This window comes from Eimeria acervulina, genomic scaffold (assembly GCF_000499425.1).
Source record: "Eimeria acervulina Houghton genomic scaffold, Eah_scaff38, whole genome shotgun sequence".
NCBI lineage: Eukaryota > Apicomplexa > Conoidasida > Eucoccidiorida > Eimeriidae > Eimeria > Eimeria acervulina.
Genome location: NW_013549847.1, coordinates 68,707 through 87,464, shown reverse-complemented (window position 1 = coordinate 87,464; position 18,758 = coordinate 68,707). Strand labels below are relative to the sequence as shown.

The following is an 18,758-nucleotide window of genomic DNA, read 5'->3' as shown; positions in this document are numbered from 1 at the left end:
TATCCCCCCCCCCCCCCCCCCCCCCTGGCATCGACCTTGGCAGAGGATCGTCGTGAATTGCAGTAGAGTCAAAACACTTTAGATACATGAGTCCTAAACGAGCAGCTGGACTCCCTTACAGCCTCTAGGCGTCCAGGGGGCAAGGACCCTAAGGCCTGGGAATGGTGAGGAGAGGAGGGGACCTCTGAAGAGTTGCAGCACTACTTGCTCCAACGCCTGCTGCAGGGCAAGCCCAAGTGCATGCATACTTAAGCCCCGTCGTGTTGCATGCTCTAACGCTGTAGGCAACTGATGCACGCGTACTTCGCCGTCCTGGGTATCTACAGATACCAGACGGTGTATATAAACTCATTACAATATACAATATATACAATATATACAATTGTGCAACGCCGTCCCACCCCATTTCTTCTGCTTCGTTTTGTTCTATGACGACGTAGTCAAAGTACGGAACGTATTGCCCTATGAAGAGGAGTGACCTCGGCGCCCTTACTAGTCTATAATAAAAAATCAGAGTGCATCTTTAGCTGGGTGTGCTTGTCACGGCTTCAGGTGTATGTACACTGCAGGACAATACAGTTACCACCACACCTTACAGCCGACGACCAAAACCAGCAGGCGTTCAATCGCGAGCCAAAACCTGCTGTAGTGCATCTTGCTTTACAGCCTCTTTTTGGCACATGCGATGTATACAGAAAGGGACGGAGAACTCAACAACGCACTGTGCAGAGACTGCAGACTACGCATCACCGCTCTGCTGCCTGCTGCAGCAGCAACTCGTACGCCAAGTTAATCTGCTGCATCGCCTCTTGGCGAGAGGTGCACTGTAGCTGCCCCCCTTTTGCAGCGCCCTCAACGCAAACACAGCCTACCGCCTCGCTGCCTCTACTGCTGCTGCTGTTGTTGTTGCTGCTGCTGCAGGAATTGAAGGTTGCACGGTCAGGGTGGTGCAGTTTGGCTAATTGCCTGTAGCGTTGTTTTATTGCTGCTGCTGAGGCGTCCTCGGAGAGGCCGAAGAGTTCACGAGCGCGCAGCAAGTCATCTGTTTGCTTGCTGCTGGTTCTTACGTACTCTTCCCAGCCTAGCTGCAGCTGCAGCAGCACCCACTCGAGGCTTTCTGCATAGCTTTTGCCTTGTAGCTGCGCACCTAAGTCGCGCTGCAACTGCAGTATCTCCTGCCACGTCTGCTGCAGCCCTTCCCAACCCTCCTGATGCTGCAGCTGCTGCTGCAGCAATTGCAACGGAGTCTGCAGCTCCGCCTCCCCGCTTTGCTGCAGCAGAGGCGTATTCAGGAATGCATGCAGCAGTAGCAGCAGCCACGACAACCCCAAACCAAACACAAACAACCGACGCAAACAGCCAGCAATCTCCCAGGGAAGGCGAGAAAAAAGCAGAAACACAGATGCCTTTGCCCATTGGCATTTGCTGCGCAGCCGTCCACAGAAGTGCTGTTGCTGCAGTCGCTCGGTCCTGAGCCCTAGCAACTGGGCTGCTGCTGCTGCTGCTGCTGCGCTTTCCAAACGAATGCGCGCAACCCACAGGGCTGGAGGACTGCTGCAACATGCAGCAGCTGCTGCTGCTGTTGTCAACAAGGTGCCTGCAGCAAAATACTCCTGCAGCACCTCCGTCTCAGGCAGCATGGACCAATTGAGCTGCTGCTGCTGCTGCTGCAGCAGCAGCAGCAGCTCTGCAGCTTCGGATCGCTGCCGCTGCAGTGGAAGCACCGCAAAATAACCAAAAGGAAGCACCAGCTGCAGTGCAGCCTGCAGCAACGCGAGGGGCAGCAGCAGCAGACCTCTCCAACTCCACTGCAGCTCTGCAGTTTCTGCTGCTGAGCCCGCAGCAACAGCAGCAACGGCGTTGGCAGCAAGCGAACAGAGGACGGGGACGCAGAATGCGAAAAAGAGACGCAAATGAATATTCAAAGGCTTCGGCACAAAGCCAATCCCTCTGGAGCTCTTGCTACTATCGCTGCTGCTGTTTTTGCTGCTGCTGCGCGTGCTGCTGCGGGCAAGAGAGCGGCAATGAGTTAATCCCAGGTAGCTGCTGGCGTGTTGATTCATCAGGGAAGCAGCAAAACAGCCTCTTGCCACTGCATGCAACAGCAGCAGCCACCACGGAGAGAGTTGAGTATTTGCTGTTGCAGCTGCTGCAGCAGAAGCAGCAGCAGGGATGTCTATGCACAGATGCAAGAGCAGCACACAGCAAACGAAGACGACGAGGCGTTTAACTGCCCCCCAAATAAAGGCAGCAGCAGCAACAAAAACGGCAGCAACTGCTCCTGCGGTTGTCCTTCCCCGTCGCTTCTGCTGCAGTGTGTGCTGCTGTGTCGCTTCAGCATGCAGCAAGTGTGCTGCATCGCATGCAGCAGCAACGACTTCTCGCGGAGCCCCAAAGACAACCGCAGCAAGCTGTACGTCTCCAGCCACAGCCAACTGGGCCGCAGCATCCGTTTCGTGGGGGATAGAAGCCTCTGTTGCTGCTGCTTCTGCTTTAGCTTCTGCTGCTGCTGTACCTGCATCTGCTGCTGCTGGTCGCGCCTGCCCAGGAACATCACAAGAAGCTGTAGCAGCAAGGCATCGCCTCATAGCAGAAACGAGTTGCAGTAGGCGCTGCCGTTCGCTGCATAATACCTCGTTTGTGTTGTGCTGCTCCGTATGCTGCAGCAGCAGCAGCATCCGCTGCACCCAGTCCTGCTGCTTCTGCCGCAGCAGTTGGGTGTATGTCTGCCTCAAGCCAGAGACGACGTCTTGCAGCAGCAGCAAACCACAACCGCCCAAAGTGAATAGCCGCAGCAGCTGCTGCGGCAGCAGAAACACATTTGCTGTGCCTGGGAACCCCCATATGCCTCCAATGAGAAACTTATAGACAATACTGATCCTTAAAAACCAACGATAAAGAGAGGTGAAAGGGCTACAAATATATGTACTCAGAGGCGGCACGCTGCTGCTGCTCCTGCTGCAGCTGTGTGCTCCTGCTGCTTCTAGCGAAGATGCGTCTGCGTCGGTTGACGCCGCTGCACAAACAGAGGATTTGGTACTGCTGCTCCCCGCAGATTTGCTGCAGTTGGTCGTCTCCACGTTGCCGCTGCTGCTGCTGTTGCTGCTGCTGCCATCGCCGCTGCTGATTGCTTCCCTGCTGTTGGCCGTCTTGCTGCTGCTACTGCTGGGTAGACGAACAGAGGATTCAGAAGGTAGAGCAGCAGAGCGGCAGTTGCTTTGACTGCTGCCGCTCACGTCGTTGCTGCAGTACCTGCTGCTGCCAGCACCTGGCTGCTGTTCAGGGAGAGCGTCTTCCTCCATTGTGAAGTCCCTCTGGGCTTAGCAGTCCTTGCTGCTGCTCTTGCCGTGCTCGGTGGTGGTGGTGCTGCTGCAGTTCCCGTTGTTGCCGGCTGCTGCCGCTGCTCTGTCTGCTGCAACAGGCCGTCTGCTGTTGAGTTCCTACAAACTCTGGTGTAGTGGGGAAGCAACAGAGCGACTGGGGTGGTGAGCAAGTCTGCGGGACCGGCCTTCGCCGGTTTCTGTCCGGCTGTGTGCACTGGGTGTCTGTGAATAATGCATGTCTGTGTCTTTCACAGAGTAAATTTGGGGAAAGGGCAAGAAAAGGATGACAAATTCATAAGTATTTGCATTTCTTTGCATGCAACGAGAAGATTGGCTGCCTTCAGACACCCCATATCCTCTCTTCCTTCAGCTTCGTTGTGTGGTCTGTGGGTCGGCGTTGGTTGCGAAGCAGCGGAAACTCCAGACGTATTCGTTGAAAGCTTAGTTAAATTCACTATTTAAATCCATTTTGATTGCAATAATAATAATAATAGTTATTCTCCATTCCATAGTGAGGCTTGCATGCATCGGGGGACAGGAAACTTCGTTTATTTTGATATGCTTGGCTTTTAATTGATCTTCTTTTAGTATTGCACGTCTGCAAAATGCAAACATTTTTCCAAATGCGCTGAAACCTGCAGCTTTTAAGCCGTGCAGTGGGCGGATGCATGGTGTAGAGCTGTTCAAGGCAAATTGAACTCACCTCTGCTCACTAAGAATTAACAATATTAATCACTAAAAACAGTTACTAATTATATTAACAGCCATATTTGAGTCTCTTATTTTGCATTAAGTTGGAAGTTTGAAGCCGTTCATGAGACCGAATTAGTTTGAATTTCTGAATTCAAAGTCAACCAACGCAACGACGGCCTTAGCTAAGATGGGCCTTCAAATATAACTTTAAATGAAATGCTTTGTCTTGATTAAATTTTAAAGTGTTAGGGTTAAGGGATGTGGGCTTTAGCTTCTACAGTTTATGGTATTTATAGACTCCAAAACGGAGCAAAGAGAGAAAAACCCTGATTCTAAGGGAAGGAAGCGAAAATGCAGAAATGCTGCCGAATTCGATAGATTAATGCCGATGAGCCAATCAAAACGGAGAATATTTGAAAAAACACAGAGACACCTAACAACAACTACATATTCTTACCGTACACATAAGTGCATGTGCATTATCTACCTACCTATCTCTATCTCTCGCTCTTTCACTCTCTCTCTGTTTCTCCTTCTTTCCCTCCCTACATATGCACATACGTATGTTTAAAAGCTTTGCAGAACGTCGACTAGGTCCACCCGCTTCCTGGTGGCAAATAACCCGCCGTTTTGCTATTTCCTAATTTTAAAAAACTTTTTGCCGTTCTACCGTCCACTTCCAATGATTGTTGTCTACTACGGTGCCTGCTCGTATTCCTCTTTCGTTTCATCATAGTGCTGCGCTTGCTAGCTCTTTGTAGCCCATGCAAACGTAATATAAATAAACCACTCTCAGCAGCAAATCAGCAGCAGCCAAGAGAGACTGACGAAGATCCAGTAACGGAGGAGGAGGGGCGCAAGCAAAAGAAGAGGGAAGGGAGACCACAGGAACGCCAGGGAGGAAAGGGCAGCCTAAACAAACACGAGGTAAAAGCGTCTTTTTGCCTGCTTCGTCTGTCTATTTTCGTCCTCCTCCTGTTTAGCTCCAGCCGCATTTGTCTCTGCATTTCTACGTGTTCATTTAGTGCCCTTTCCACTGCGGGGGGTTTAACTACAAATAAAAAAAAATGCAATATTATGGAGATAAAATTATCTATAGAACGTGTATGTAACAACAGCATCCCCAATAATATATAGTGCTGCTAAACCCTGGAGGGCAAACCCTTAAACTTGCCACTGGAAGGCTGCCGCACATCCGTCAGAAAGCTTTAAGCTAGGGTACAGGGTTCGTAGCCTTCTGCGTAGCCCTGCGGCGGGGGCTGCCCCGCCGCAGGGCTTTAGGGTTTAGGTGTGGGGATGAAGATACTTGAATGTTGGGGTCTTACGCCCGCATTGTCTTAACGGGTAGATGCATGCGCTCTGTGGTTTGTATTTCCACTGTAAGCTGTACATGCATATCATGAGAAGAACTAAAAAGGACTCTGCTTCTGCTTTCACAAACCTACACGCATATTGAAGCTCGTGTCTCTTGTTGAGGTGCACGTACACCTAATTCGCGCCATGGGGAGTCGGAAATGTGAAGGAATCGGGCGGGTGATACTCTTGCCATTTCCACTTCTGCGAATTATAAAGCAACAGACAAGAGGTTAGGGTTTAGGGTTCATGGTGAAGAGCAGGCTGAGAGGCGACCAGTGGAAGACAAGACGAACACAGAGACAAAACAAAGAGATAAACGCTCTAAAGAAAGAGATAAACAAATAAAGCGATAAAATAAACAAAACAGACAAATTACATCGGTAAACAAGAGAGAGCTAAACAAATAGCCAAGCTACTAATGCAGCAGCAGATATAACCCTCTCGGGATTGTTTATGGACAAAGCTGCATAGGCTCATGTAACTTTCTGCATTTTTACCTCCTGCAATGAAATAAATGACTATAGAGTAAATACAAATAAAAGCATCCACAAACAAGAAAAAGGCAAGTGACAACGAGAAAACAACGAAGGTTAAAAGAACATGAGCAAGGAGGAAGCAAGCAACTGTTACGCTCCAACAACAACAGCAACAAATAGGCAATACAACCAAACACACCAGCCAAATTGAATTAAAAACACCAGCTAAACCCATTAAAAAACAACAAAATAATCACCTGAAAGGCATCTTCGGGGTCGCAGACACCCATCACTAGCTGGTTCCCCTTAACTGCCAGGCATTCTCTCAATAGCCGATTCCTTAACATTCCGTCTTCATAGTCCCACCTGTTGAATAATACGTAGAAACAAATCGAGTAATTAAATTAAATGAAGTAAATAAATAAATAAACGCAAGTAGCAAGTAAATAAGTAGACAAAATGAATGCTACTAAAGGGCCTTTTCCTGTGAACCCAATGCCAAAGCCTTGGACAATAAACAACTGAAAAGAAGGCAGACAAATTGTGGAAATGGAAATATGAACCGAGTAGAAAAAGAACAAACGGAGATATAGACGACAAAACAAATAAAAAAAGACAGAGGGAGAGAGAGGGAGAGAGAGAGGGAGAGAGGTAGAGAGAGAGAGAGAGAGAGAGAGAGAGAGAGAGAGAGAGAGAGAGAGAGAGAGAGAGAGAGAGAGGGAGAGAGAGAGAGAGAGAGAAACCGAGAGAGAAACAGAGACAGACAGACGCAAGGCGTACAGCGTCCGAGAAAAACGAAACAAGAACAGCAGCACAAACAAAAGCAAAACGGCAACGCCAGCTTGGGTACCAGCAGCAGCAGCAGCAGAAACAGCAGCAGCAGCAACAGCAGAAACAGCACAATTCTGGGATGAGTCCTCATAGAAGAAAACGCAATCACACAGCTGCTACTCCTCCTGTTGTAACTGCTGCTATTGCTGTTGCTACTCTTGCTGCGGTTGCTGCTGCTGCATTGGAGATGCACAACGAGTACGCACGAAGACTGACGCGAGTCGGCTTCTTTTTGTTGGCCTCGCCTTAACGAAAAAGCATCGAAAACTCTGACAGATATTTTTCTCAGAAAAAAGTTTTATTTATCTCACCACATGGGGTCCGTTGCCCTGCACCATTCCCAGTCGCCTCGGGGAGTCAAGCAGGCCTCATCGTTGTGCACAGGCATCACATGTCCTATTTTCCTGCATGCACACACACGCAAAATAGCAAATACAGCTGCTGAACCTGTTCCTGCTGCACCTGTTGCTGCTGCACCAGCTCCTGTTGCAACTGCTGCTGCTGCAGCTACTCCTGCTGCGGCTGCTGCTGCAGCTGCAAATGCATTTGAACATAAAACAACAAAATGTTCTGCTTCTGCTGGAGCTTTTGTTGACAGTTGCAGCTACAGCAACAGCTGTAGGTCTTGAACAGGCGGAGATGAGAGACAAACGCAATAATGGAAAGCATTGAAACGCACTGCAACAAACATTTCCGCCGGAGCCACTGACACCCCTTAGAGCTTCTATTTGTCCAGATCCAGCAAGCAAATGAGGGCAATTATCATTTTAAAGACAAACAAATATATCTCCATTAATGACGATATGCCACACGCACTGATCCCCTACACTTTCCTACAACCCGCATACCCGCGATTAACTAACAATAATAATACAAAAAACAGCAGCAACAATAATAAAATAATTACTATTATTTTTACGATTTGATACCATCAATTAAACCCATTTCTTAAGCAGAATTGAACAAAGCAGCTGAGGGGTTGTTAAGTCTAATATCGCAGTTTTGTTGCTGCATTGGAATATGCTCTTATTATCATTGTAATATTCTTATTCTTGTTTGTGTTACTGGTATTGCCATTGCTATTGTTATTGTTATTTTTAATATGATTCCTATTATATATTCTACACAACCGCCCCGCGGCTTATCTATATATCCACGAAAGCAGAGAACTGATTAGATATTGGGGGGGGAAATAATTATTATTTTTTTTTATCTTGTGAATCTCCGCTGAATTCATGTGCTGCTTCCTTCTTTTCTTCCCCTTGACTCTCTTATGCTTTTCCCTTACCTAAAGTACATAAACTCCTGCGTCGCATGCCCAGGGGCGCATTGTTTTAAGGCCGGACGGCCCCCAGGAGAACCGCGGGTAACGGTATCCAAACATAAACCCGATCCGCTGTTTTCAAGCTGACCTGCGACAACAAACCCTAAACCCTAAACCCTAAATCCTAAATCCTAAGCCCAAAACCCTAAACCCCGGACCCGAAACCGCCGTCATCCCGTCTTTCTTTCTCGAGGAAGGAGCATCAAACACTGTACAGTGTTACCTGCACTGCTACCTTGTTGTTTAGAGTGCAGCTTAAGCATACGAATAAGGGATGTTAATTGAATCGCACGCAATTCAGACATATTCAGGCTGCAACAGAGAGCGTTTCCTTCAGGGTTTAGGACTTGATCGCTAAGCAGAAGAAGGTTTGTTGCTCATGACGTGTGTTTGTTTGTCTGTTTGCTTGTTTGTTCGTTAGTTCGTTTACCTAAGTAAGGGACATCTGAGAGGTGTACAACGTCTCCTTCTGGAAAAACGTTTTCCATAAACCACTTGAAGCTTTTGCAGTTGTGCGTTTTTCTCCACTGTCTTCTTCGTTCAAGGGACTCTACCCCGAAGTCTACTTGGGGCCTCCCGAGTACGCGCCAGGCTAAGTCAGCATATTCATCCATCCAGAGTAAAGTTCTCATTTTGTTAGAAACAAGGGCTTTAGAAGGGAAGCTGTATCCCGCTCCCCCCTTTCTGAATATGTGGTATACGCGGCTGCACGGGGCGCACTCAAGTATGCCCCCGCACTGCCAGAGGCGGAAGCTGAACTCAAGATTCTCCGTGCCCCAGTACTTGAAGCCTTCATCATAGGCTCCAATAGAGAAGAAGAAATCTTTATCCGCAGCAAACAAACCCCCTGCCATTGCAGGAGATGTCTGGAAGTCTGTAGGTGAGTGCCGCCGCTGCTCTTCAGGGAGCCTCTCCATCTGATGAGGCTCATACGAATGCTCCATTAACTGCCATAAGAAACCCAGTTTACAGCCTATTCCCCCTGCTATATGCTCGAGTGTCTCTGCATCTATTCCGTCTACCTGAGGCATTACAATCCGCCGACGGTCCTGTTGAATGCGCGCCACTAAGGGCTCAAGCCACTGGGGCTGGACCTCAATGTGACTGTCTAGAACAACAAAAATAGAAGCTTCTGCTGCTCGAATTGCTCGAAGACGAGCCCCTACGATCCCCTCCCGCTGCGGACTCCGCAGCAGCCGCACCTTCGGCAGCAAATCTACATAACGCTGCAGCTTCCCGTTGCCTGAAGCCGCCACGTCCGGCGCATCGCTGCCGTCGTCTAGCAGAACCACCTCGTGCAGCAGAGAAGGAGGCGTTCGATTTAATACACTGTGCACTGAGCGCATCAGCGTTGAGAACGGCTCGTTATAAAAAACCATCAATACAGAGGCAGAGGGAAGAGACTTCAAATCGTACTCCAACTTCCTGCATGCAGGGTGGCGAGAATCTGGGGCGTCGCGGTCAAGAGGCAGATGATCGCTTAACTGCAAGTTGAAACCTCCTCCTCGTGCCAACTCCAGGGGCATGTGCAGGTCCTGTACATACATCCCAAATGAATCACGCACTTAAAATAAACTTTCAGACCCCTCCCCTAAACCCACTACCCCATTCAGAAAGTCAACTGCTACACGAACAACCCCTGCAACGAGCAGTCGCCTCTATGCCTCCGGTGCATGCACAGACGCCACACCAACTCAGAAGCAACGCACACACGCTACACATGGCAACCTCCCGTGATTTCATCTAAAAGTATTCTTCCTTTCTCCAAATACAACGTACAGGAGGTGGGGGAGGCGCGGGAACATGGGCTGGGGTGCCGTCTGGGTTCAGGCCGAGGGGTCCATGCATCATATTGGGGTTCAACCTGCTGCTATTGCTGCTGCTGTTTTCGGAAACAGAATGGAGGTCCCCCTTGCGCTGAATAGCGCCGGAGAACTCCGCTGCAGAGTCATCACCTTCGGCGGTGAGCTGCACCCCAGGCAACACATACCGCGTCAGCAGCACTGCGTTAAGGAGAATCGAACCGAACCCCAACGCCATCACCGTCAGCTGCAAACAACCCCAGACAGGCCGCCTCCAGTCCGCAGATTGGACGTGGCTTTCGGGCATGGTCAAGGTGGCGGAGCACACGAGGAGCTGAACACGCTGAAAAGCACCGGAAAGAGGGAATGCAGGCAACTGCAGCAGTCTACTCAATCACTTGAACGACTCCTGCACCAAAGTAACGAAATAGCCGCTTAAACAACATCAGAATCCTGCACATATACGCCCAATCAGGCAACGCCGGACGTTGACCGAACCGTCGAATGGTACCACCGGAAGCCTCCTCTTATGCAGCTCCAGCTGGAAAATCTTGACTTTTCTTGAACATAAACAAAAAAAGTGAAATGCAACACTATTAAAACAGCTGTAAGGGCAGCATGAATTAACTTTCCGCTCCGATGCTCTCGCGAGGGCACCGAGCCCAGGGCACCTGCCTGTACAGCTCAGCCGCCTAGACGCGGAGCCACGAAGGAAGGAGCTGATTATCCATTAATTTTTATTTTACTGACTGGAATACCACCATCTTTTTGTTTTCAGTTCTATCCACGTTTCAAATCTTCAGAACACGTCCTCCTCCCGCCGCCGACATGACAGTGCGCATGCAACTCGTCGCAGCCCCGGTAGACAGACCACCGAATATACTGTCGCGCAAAAGTTACCATTCATTATTCCCTGTAGCGGGTAATTGTATGTGAAAGCAATAATGATCAAGATTTCACATCTCTCGTTCAAAGCTTGGCCCATTCTGATATTGCAGGTCTTCACAATGCTCGAAACTAGAGAAACGTGGAGATAAGGAACACCCCTATCTGTGTGTCAATGGAGCACCTGCTTGTCGAGTCTTGATAATTTAATTATAACATGGGCTGCCTGCGCCGGTCAATCGCAAGGTTGGCTAGGTTTGTTTCAGCTGTAGGAATAGCGCGTATTTAAGTGAAAATGCAGACTATCTATATAAAAAGATCTATTGATTGCCTGAAATAAATGTATAATCATGCACACTTCGTCTGGGCCTTAAACAGCAGCAAGGCGGTGATATAAATATTTTCACGAAGGAATGGTAAACAGCTATTATTAGTTAATTAATATTCATAATACTGGTCTACAGTTGGCACTAGAAATAATTCCATTAGTATTTATACTAAGCCAATTATTTTTAGTGCCTACTGAAGACCTGAGACAAAAAACATGCAAATATTCATCTGTTCTCTTTCGAGTTAAAAATCGCAGTCGATGTTAACAAAAATCTGCAATGTGCATGGCTCAGCGAATACACGACAGAAAGCCTTAAGAGGGCAGACATCAGTTAATATCATTAGGGTCACCTTCTTGTTAATGCACTTTAATTATTTTTATCCGTATTCATTATTACTCCCATTATTATTGGGGCTTCATTATTATCTGAGAGCTTCGCGTGCCGGCGTTAATATGCTTGCACGGCGCCATTCGATTCTCTTTTAAGAAAATCCTTCTATTATTCTTTTATTTTCAATTGTGAAATGAATCGAACACTTTAACAATCTAAATCCTTTATTTTTAGCCAGATGAGCTACGTTTGTTGAGGTGTGCACACAGCCATTTCCTTCTCCAGTAGGTGGGGTGTAGGCAACGAATTAACATCTAAAAGGAAGCAAACGAAGGAGAAAGAAAAAGAGTGGAAGAAAAGAGGGCACCTCATCAGCAAGAGAGAGGGTCGTTTGAACACAAAGGCAAATTAAATGAATGACCCACAAAGAATCTGCTCTTCTCGTTGTCATCCAACATGAGTGTCTGCCCCTCTTAAATGCCTCTACTTTCTCTAAGTAAAGTACTGTAAAAGACAGCGCAACCCTACTATTCTTCATTCTCCATTCCACGGCCTATTGCATCTCTTTGCCTTCATTTTAAAGCACAAAGAAACCTCAGAGAGGGACATAGGGACCTGGGCGAACGTTTCTTAGGTGCCTTCGTTACACCGCCCGCTGTAGGAAGCACCAAATGGAAGCCAATTGGCTGCTATTGCATATTCAAAATGCGACGAAGTCCACAAAGGCCAGCAAGCGAACAAACCCCATTGCAATTACTTAGGAGGGAGACATCCAGAGCCTCCACGACTTCCCATGGACCCCATACTGTTGCGATTACGCCAAGACAACTGCCTAGAGGTCAACATTTTTGTATCTGCATGCATTAATACACATACAACTAGAGATTGCTGGCTGAGGAGAAGAAGATTCAGAGGCCCATAGTTCTCTACACGGGCACTGCGCCCACTCCGTTCTAGTTTTGCATGCAGAAGCGATAAGAAGTCGTCCTTTTGCTCTTTCGAACATCTCTCCATTTTGTAAATAGGAAAAAAACGTTGACTGAATAGTGTCAATCAGTAGACACATTCACCAGTACACCTCACAGCTGGTAACAATTACTGTGCCGCCGCCCCGTGCGCTGCGGGGTTGCTAGCAGCTGCAGCGCAGCACATGGTTTTTCCGATGCATTTCTCATTTTTAAATCCACCAACAAACATATTATTTATTTATAAGCAATATGATGCACTTACATCTCGAACGAAAAGAGAAGGAAGGCGCACAGCAGTAGGTGAGCGCCTGCAGTGGGTGAGTGCCTCTGGTGCTCTCCTCTCTGACAAGTTCATGTTTTTGAGAGAATGATGCATATGTTCTGAAGCTAATAATTCGTTATTCTTTGTTTTTTTTGCTTAATTCATTCAGTCAGTTCGGGTAGCTGGCTTCAAAGAGGTTTTTTTTGCACTAAGGCAACAACGTACAACGCCGCCTGGGATGCGTGCGCGATCACGCAGGCACTTGGGCAGTTAAATACATCATGCAGCAGAGAGTGTAGTAATTAGAGGTATTAGCAGCCTAAAAAAGCAATTTATTGCAAGAGATGCAGCAGAGATGCGTTTTAAAGGGTGGAAAGCTCGCGCCCGCCCCCAGCCTTAACACGCAGTACATGTTGAACGAACGAGTGTTGTTGCTGCATGGGGGGCTATGATTTGCCCTTTCCCGTCTCTTGCGGCGAGAGAGCCAGTTCTTTCATATCTACTCGTTTGTCTCTTTTAGTTAAAAGGAGAAAACAAATGGTAATCTCAACAAACTTGAACAGAGCACTCCGAAGCCAGATGGCTACCGGCGGGTAGGCAGAACTGCACAGACGGCTGGCAGAGGGCGCCCGGAGACTTGCGTTTATTGAGGTTTAAAGGAGAGACGAGAAATAAGACGTTTCTCTGGTGTTCTAACTTTACTTTGCATTTATTTTGAACCGTTTTTTCGAGTTTTGCAGTCGCAGCTTTCACGCATCGGAGCGCACGCGTGCCGCGTCTTGCAGCAACCGGACCATAGGGCACAGGAACCTTCGCAGTTGGCCGCGAAACCGACGGTGAAGTTTTCTTGTTTATTGTTTATCTTGTTTATATTTGCGGATTCTAAAACGGTTTTTACTTTAGATGCCATTTTAAACATGGGAACATCGAAGATTCAGACACCTTTCCGACTTTGCCTGGAGTGTACGCCCGCCAAACTGCTGCCAATCCGCGCTCGCAAGGGATCGCCAGTTTTTTCTCGCTTGTTTCATCAACATTAGAGAAGCCTTTTGCTTCTCATCTCTTTTAACTTGCTTTTCGTCTTGCTATAAGAACACTGCGTGCATTCCTGGGGCACTTCTTCGTGGCGTACGTCCCTCTTGCTCGTCTTAACAGGACTGTGAGCTGCAGAGCCGTAGAGAATCTCGTTTTCCTATTGAAACCCGCCTTGATCGGGGCCTTTTCTCCGAACCTACTGCAGCATTCGTCAAAATAGACAAGTTTCTCTGCATTAAAGGAGACCTACGGGAGGCACAGACGCGTGTGAACTCGCCCCACCGGCGTTGCCCCGCAGAGCAGCCGTTCGCTTTCTTAGTGTTTTACCGCTTCAATTCAAATTGCATCTTCTTTTCTGTGTCGAGGGGCGTTTGCGTCTCCAAAGGTCTCCAAAGAGGAGCAAGAAAGCGACGCAGGTGCTGCAGCTGAGCGGATTCAGAACACCTGAGGTCGGCGGCGCCCGCGCAGCGTTCTGTTGCATTTAGTAAGGACCACTGCAGCACTTCTCTTCGCCTATATTTCAAACTTCTACGGCATTTGAGGTGTCTTGCGAGGTCTTCTCTCCGCTGTTGCTTCGTACGTTGGCTGACATCAACCACCACTTGGTGATGTCGCCGCACAAAAGAAACTTGGCTGCTGCTGCAGCACCTGCAGCAGTTCAAGACCCACAACCGCTTAAGGGGAAGAGAGCGCGATCAACGCGCGCCCTACAGATGGAGGAGGCAGAGCTGTGTCCTCGCGCGGCTGTCGCTAACGGCACGCAGCACGAAAAGGCTGACGGCAGCAGTAGCAGCAGCAGCAACGGTGTGAACAGCAGCAGCAGCATCAGCATCATCAAGAGCCCAGAAGGAGGCTTAAAAGAACCGACAGCAAAACGCAGACGCAGCAGCACCGCCAGCAGTCGCCGCAGCAGCATCAGCGTGCCTACGGACGAGCGCCCCGAATCACGACTATGTACGTTTATTTGTTTAGTTGTTTATTCCTCTTACTTGAATGGGCGTATTTGGGTATACACGCGTTTGTTTCTATAGAATGCATGCGTTCTTTGTCTGCCTTTGTCAGCTGCAACGCCGTCTGTTCGTTCTGTCAGCTTTCGCATTCATGTTTTGTGTCTCGTTTTGTTTCTTTCTGCCTCCTTCTTTTTATCTCGATGGTTGTTTATTGATATTGTTTTAATGCTGCTGCATTTTTTGCTTTGCTGCAGGTGAAACATCCAAAGAAGACAGCAACGCCGACTCCCTCTGCAGCACGCAGCAACCGGCGACCCCCGTGAGGCAGTCTCATACACCGGAGCGTTTATGTGCCTCTCCTTCCCCTCGTTCAGACTCTGCCGAGGCGCAGTTAACAGCAGCAGCAGCAGCAGCTGCTGCTGCAGCTGCAGCAGCAGCAGCTGCTGCTGCTGAAGGAGGAGACGGAAGAGCTGGCGAGACAGCAGACAAGGAGAGAGGAGACAGACTGCAGCCACCGCTATTTCCTGCCGCCTCCCCCACCCCTTCCCTCTCCTCTGATGCTGAGCTATGCTACTCTCAGCCCCTCTCGCCTGCAGCAGCGTTCCTTTACAGCAGCAACAGTAGCAGCAGCAAGTCAACGACCGCCTCAAGCGCAGATCCCCAGCAGCAGCAGCAGCAACAGCAGGAACAAGAGCAAGAACAGGAGCAGGAACAAGAACAAGAGCAGGAGCAGCAAGAGCAGACCTACGAGGGTGCTTGCTGCTGCGATGTGGCTGGGTATTTGCCCGGACGCGGCGGAGCCCTATTGGGCCCCAACTACGCAGATGTACATACAGCAGAAGAATACGCGGGGCTGCCGAGGCGCCCCATCAAAATAATGACTTACAGCAGCGACGGAACGTACACCGAGACATTCTGTGAAGAAGAAGAAGACAATAATGAAACGCCTCCTCCTGGGGCAGCAGAGGAAGCCCCTGCAGCAGCTGCTGCATCAGATCCATCAGCAGCAGGAGCAGCAGGAACGACTTCTCCTTCCCAGACAGTAGAGGGTGCTCCAGCAGCATCAGCAGAAGGTGGAGAGGCAGCAGCAGCAGAGAGCGGCACGGCACCGAGTGTAGCGACCGCAGGAGCCTCGTCAGAGGTGTCGGGGGGAGGGTCCGCAACAGCAGCACCATCAGCAGCAGCAGCAGCAGCTGCTGCTGCTGCAGCTGCTGCAGGAGGCGGAGGGTATCAGCGTATATTGTGGGCTGATGAAGTGATTGATGCCTCCTATCGCCGCAAAGTTTGGTACCGCACAGACTTGCACACATTCTTCTCCTGGCTGCGCAGCCCGAGCCGCCACAGGCCAGTGAAGCAACGGACATTTAATGCAAAAGTCTTGGGGTATAGCGAGGCGAAGCGCCTCGCTTTTTTGTTTCACCCAGAAGAGTGCGGAGATGCAGACTTTAAAAAGGTATATTACCTCTGGAAACTTAAAATGAAAGGCAAAAAGAAAGAAGAAGAAGCAGCAGCAGCAGCTGCGGCGGCTGCAGCAGATGCTGCAATGCAAGATGCCCCCACAAACGCTGCAGGCAAAGACCCTACTGCAGCAGCAGCAGCAACAGCAGCAGGAACAAACCTGCCGGCAGATGAAGCAGACGCAACGGATGCAGCTACAGCTACAGCAGGAACAGCAACAGCAACAGCAGCACCGCTGCAGCAACAACCGAGCAACCGAAGAGGCTGGACGCTGAAACGCAGGAACACGAGGCAGCGGGATGCGGCAGCAGCAGCAGCAGAGCAGCAGCAGCAGCAACCGCCCCCTGTTTCTGCTGTAGCTGGAGAGGTCTTATCTGGCCACGTGGGGTTTTCTTTCTCCTTGTCTACTCCTAGGCAGCTGAGATACCTCAGAGACTTCGGCACTATTAGCGGCGCTGCTCTAGAAGACGCGCTTTTCTCAGAAAGCAGCAGCAGCAGCAGCAGCGCAGCAGATGATGCCGCAGCAGATGCAGCAGAAGAAACTCCACAAGACCCTTGGCGCGTTGTTGAGGCAGCCGCATGGGACTTCGGTTCTGCCGGATGCATCACCTTTGCTTCGCCCTTTGAAGAGGAGGAGGAGCAGCAACAGCAAAAGCAGCAGCAGCAGCAAGAAGAGGAGCTACCGGGCTCATCGCTTGATGCAGGAGAAAAGCAGCACAAGAAATCTGCGGGGGTAGAGCCCTCGCATTCTCAACGCCACAGCAACAGACAACAAGCAGCGTTAGAAGCAGCAGCTGCTGCTGCTGCCGCAGCAGCAGCAGCAGGAGCGTCCGCTGGGGCTGCTGTACAGCCGCCACAGCAGAAACAGCAGAAACAGCAACGAAGGACGCAACAGCGACAGTCCCTTGCAGCACAGAGCTCTCGCATTGTAGAGGAACAAAGGATGCAACAGCAGCATCAGCAGCAGCAGGAACTGGAGGAATTGCAACAACGACGGATCGCATTAGAGAGGCGGCTACAGCAGCAGCAAGAGCAACAAATGCTGTTGCTGCAGCTGGAGGCAAGGAAGATGGAAGCTCAGATATTGCAGCGACGGCAAGACCTGGAGCAGCAGGAGTTGCAGCAACAGTTGCAGCAGCAGCTGCAGCAGCAGCTCCGTGCTGCTGGAGTCGTGCAAAGACCCGACCCCCAGGAGGAAGAGAGGAAACAGCGCAGGGCAGCGGAGAGGCGGTGGTTGGCTGAAATGATTGGGGACCTGCAGCAGCAGCAACAACAGCAGCAAACTCAGCAACAGCAGCAGGTTCACCAGCAAGGGTTTGGGCGTTGCCGCCCCAGTGAGGTCCCGGGGAATCAGTCAGAAGTACAGCGAGTAGTGGAGTCAGCTGCGACTGCTGCGGAGTTGCAGCAGCGGCAGCAGGATTTGGCGTTGCTGCTGCAGCATTTAAACCCCCAAGTGCGGCAGCGGCTCTATGAGCTCGTGCGAGACAGACTGCTGCAGCCGTAGCAGCACCATCAGCACCGCTGTTGCAGCTGTAGCAGCAGCAGCACTGCTGTTGCAGCTGTAGCAGCAGCATCACCACTGCTGTTGCAGCCGTAGCAGCAGCAGCACCACTGCTGTTGCAGTCGTAGCAGCAGCAGTAGTAGCCACAGCAGCAACAGCATATATTGCGGTTGTTGTTTGTTTGTTGGCCTCGTGTACGAGCGAGGCGGTTCGTATAGGTTTAATTGTACATTGGAAGCGCATTGTTGTTGTGATGAATTGCAATTAAATGATGAGGATTTGTTGTTGATGGCTCCAGGTGTACGTGCACCTCCGCCTTTCAGCACACATAAAACGCCTTGGCGCCTCTTGTTGCAGTGCATTTCTTTTTATCTGCAGCCAATGTACCTTTTGCTGCAAAAAACGTAAACTCGTTATTTTGCTGCAATAAAACCCATACTACCACACGAATCTCCCCTCTCGCTGCTGCTGCATTGTTTTACTGCAGCAAAGCCTATAACTAATCTGCCGCCTATATTCTTCCCTTATAGCTGAACCATTCGAATTGGCTGAAGTACACTGAATAAATTTGTATCATCAGTACAACTTGCACACGAGTTTCACTTGGCATTTTTGTATATTTACAGTACCACCTCTATTAACAAACAGAATGCCACTTAGGATTAAACAAGAAAATAACGGTAACGAACAAAACAAACTCTAACTCCGCTCTAGCGCTCGTCTTGCTGCCGTCTGCACGACTGTCCAGCCTTGTAATGCACAAAAAATACATCCATGTATGAATATATATATATATATATATATGTACATATATATCAACTAAACCTGAACAATTAATCCATGTAGTAAACTAGGAAGGCGTATTATTGTTCTTGCAGGTCCAATAATAGAGGACAGCCGCTGCAGCCAGAGGCAACAGCAGCACACACCTTCCCTTCGATGTTTAGAATATCCATGTATATATACATATGGATATATCACTACACACCAAGACAGTACTGAAGATGGCCTAGGCTTAAACAATCGTCTTAAAAGCATATCTATACAATGACGAATAGTAACCTATAACAACAGAAAAGTCACTAAGCTAATATTGAGCGCAGATAACGCACGCAAGAACCGATTATTTAAAGGCCATACACAGCAGATAGAGGTAAAAATGCCTCAAATGACGAAATACCGAACGCGCATAAGTACAAAACATAAACACAATCATACAGCAATCGAACATG

General features: G+C 49.3%; 3 protein-coding genes across 3 annotated transcripts; 1 reads left to right on the top strand and 2 right to left on the bottom strand.

Moving 5' to 3' along the window:
* Positions 1-746: 746 nt before the first annotated feature.
* Positions 747-3,302, bottom strand: EAH_00008140 (hypothetical protein, conserved; the record flags this gene model as incomplete). Its single annotated transcript, XM_013395715.1, has 1 exon — positions 747-3,302. The coding sequence occupies one exon, from the start codon at positions 3,300-3,302 to the stop codon at positions 747-749; it is 2,556 nt and encodes an 851-aa protein (XP_013251169.1).
* Positions 3,303-5,337: 2,035 nt separating this feature from the next.
* On the bottom strand, positions 5,338-10,112 carry EAH_00008130 (UDP-N-acetyl-D-galactosamine:polypeptide N-acetylgalactosaminyltransferase T3, putative; the record flags this gene model as incomplete). The annotated part of the gene is made up of 6 exons (XM_013395714.1): positions 5,338-5,400; positions 6,106-6,214; positions 6,991-7,083; positions 7,968-8,091; positions 8,434-9,538; positions 9,783-10,112. 6 exons carry the CDS (start codon positions 10,110-10,112, stop codon positions 5,338-5,340), a joined length of 1,824 nt encoding a protein of 607 aa, XP_013251168.1.
* A 4,113-nt stretch (positions 10,113-14,225) lies between these two features.
* On the top strand, positions 14,226-17,529 carry EAH_00008120 (hypothetical protein, conserved; the record flags this gene model as incomplete). The annotated part of the gene is made up of 2 exons (XM_013395713.1): positions 14,226-14,571; positions 14,822-17,529. The coding sequence occupies 2 exons, from the start codon at positions 14,226-14,228 to the stop codon at positions 17,527-17,529; spliced, it is 3,054 nt and encodes a 1,017-aa protein (XP_013251167.1).
* Between the last annotated feature and the right edge of the window lie 1,229 nt (positions 17,530-18,758).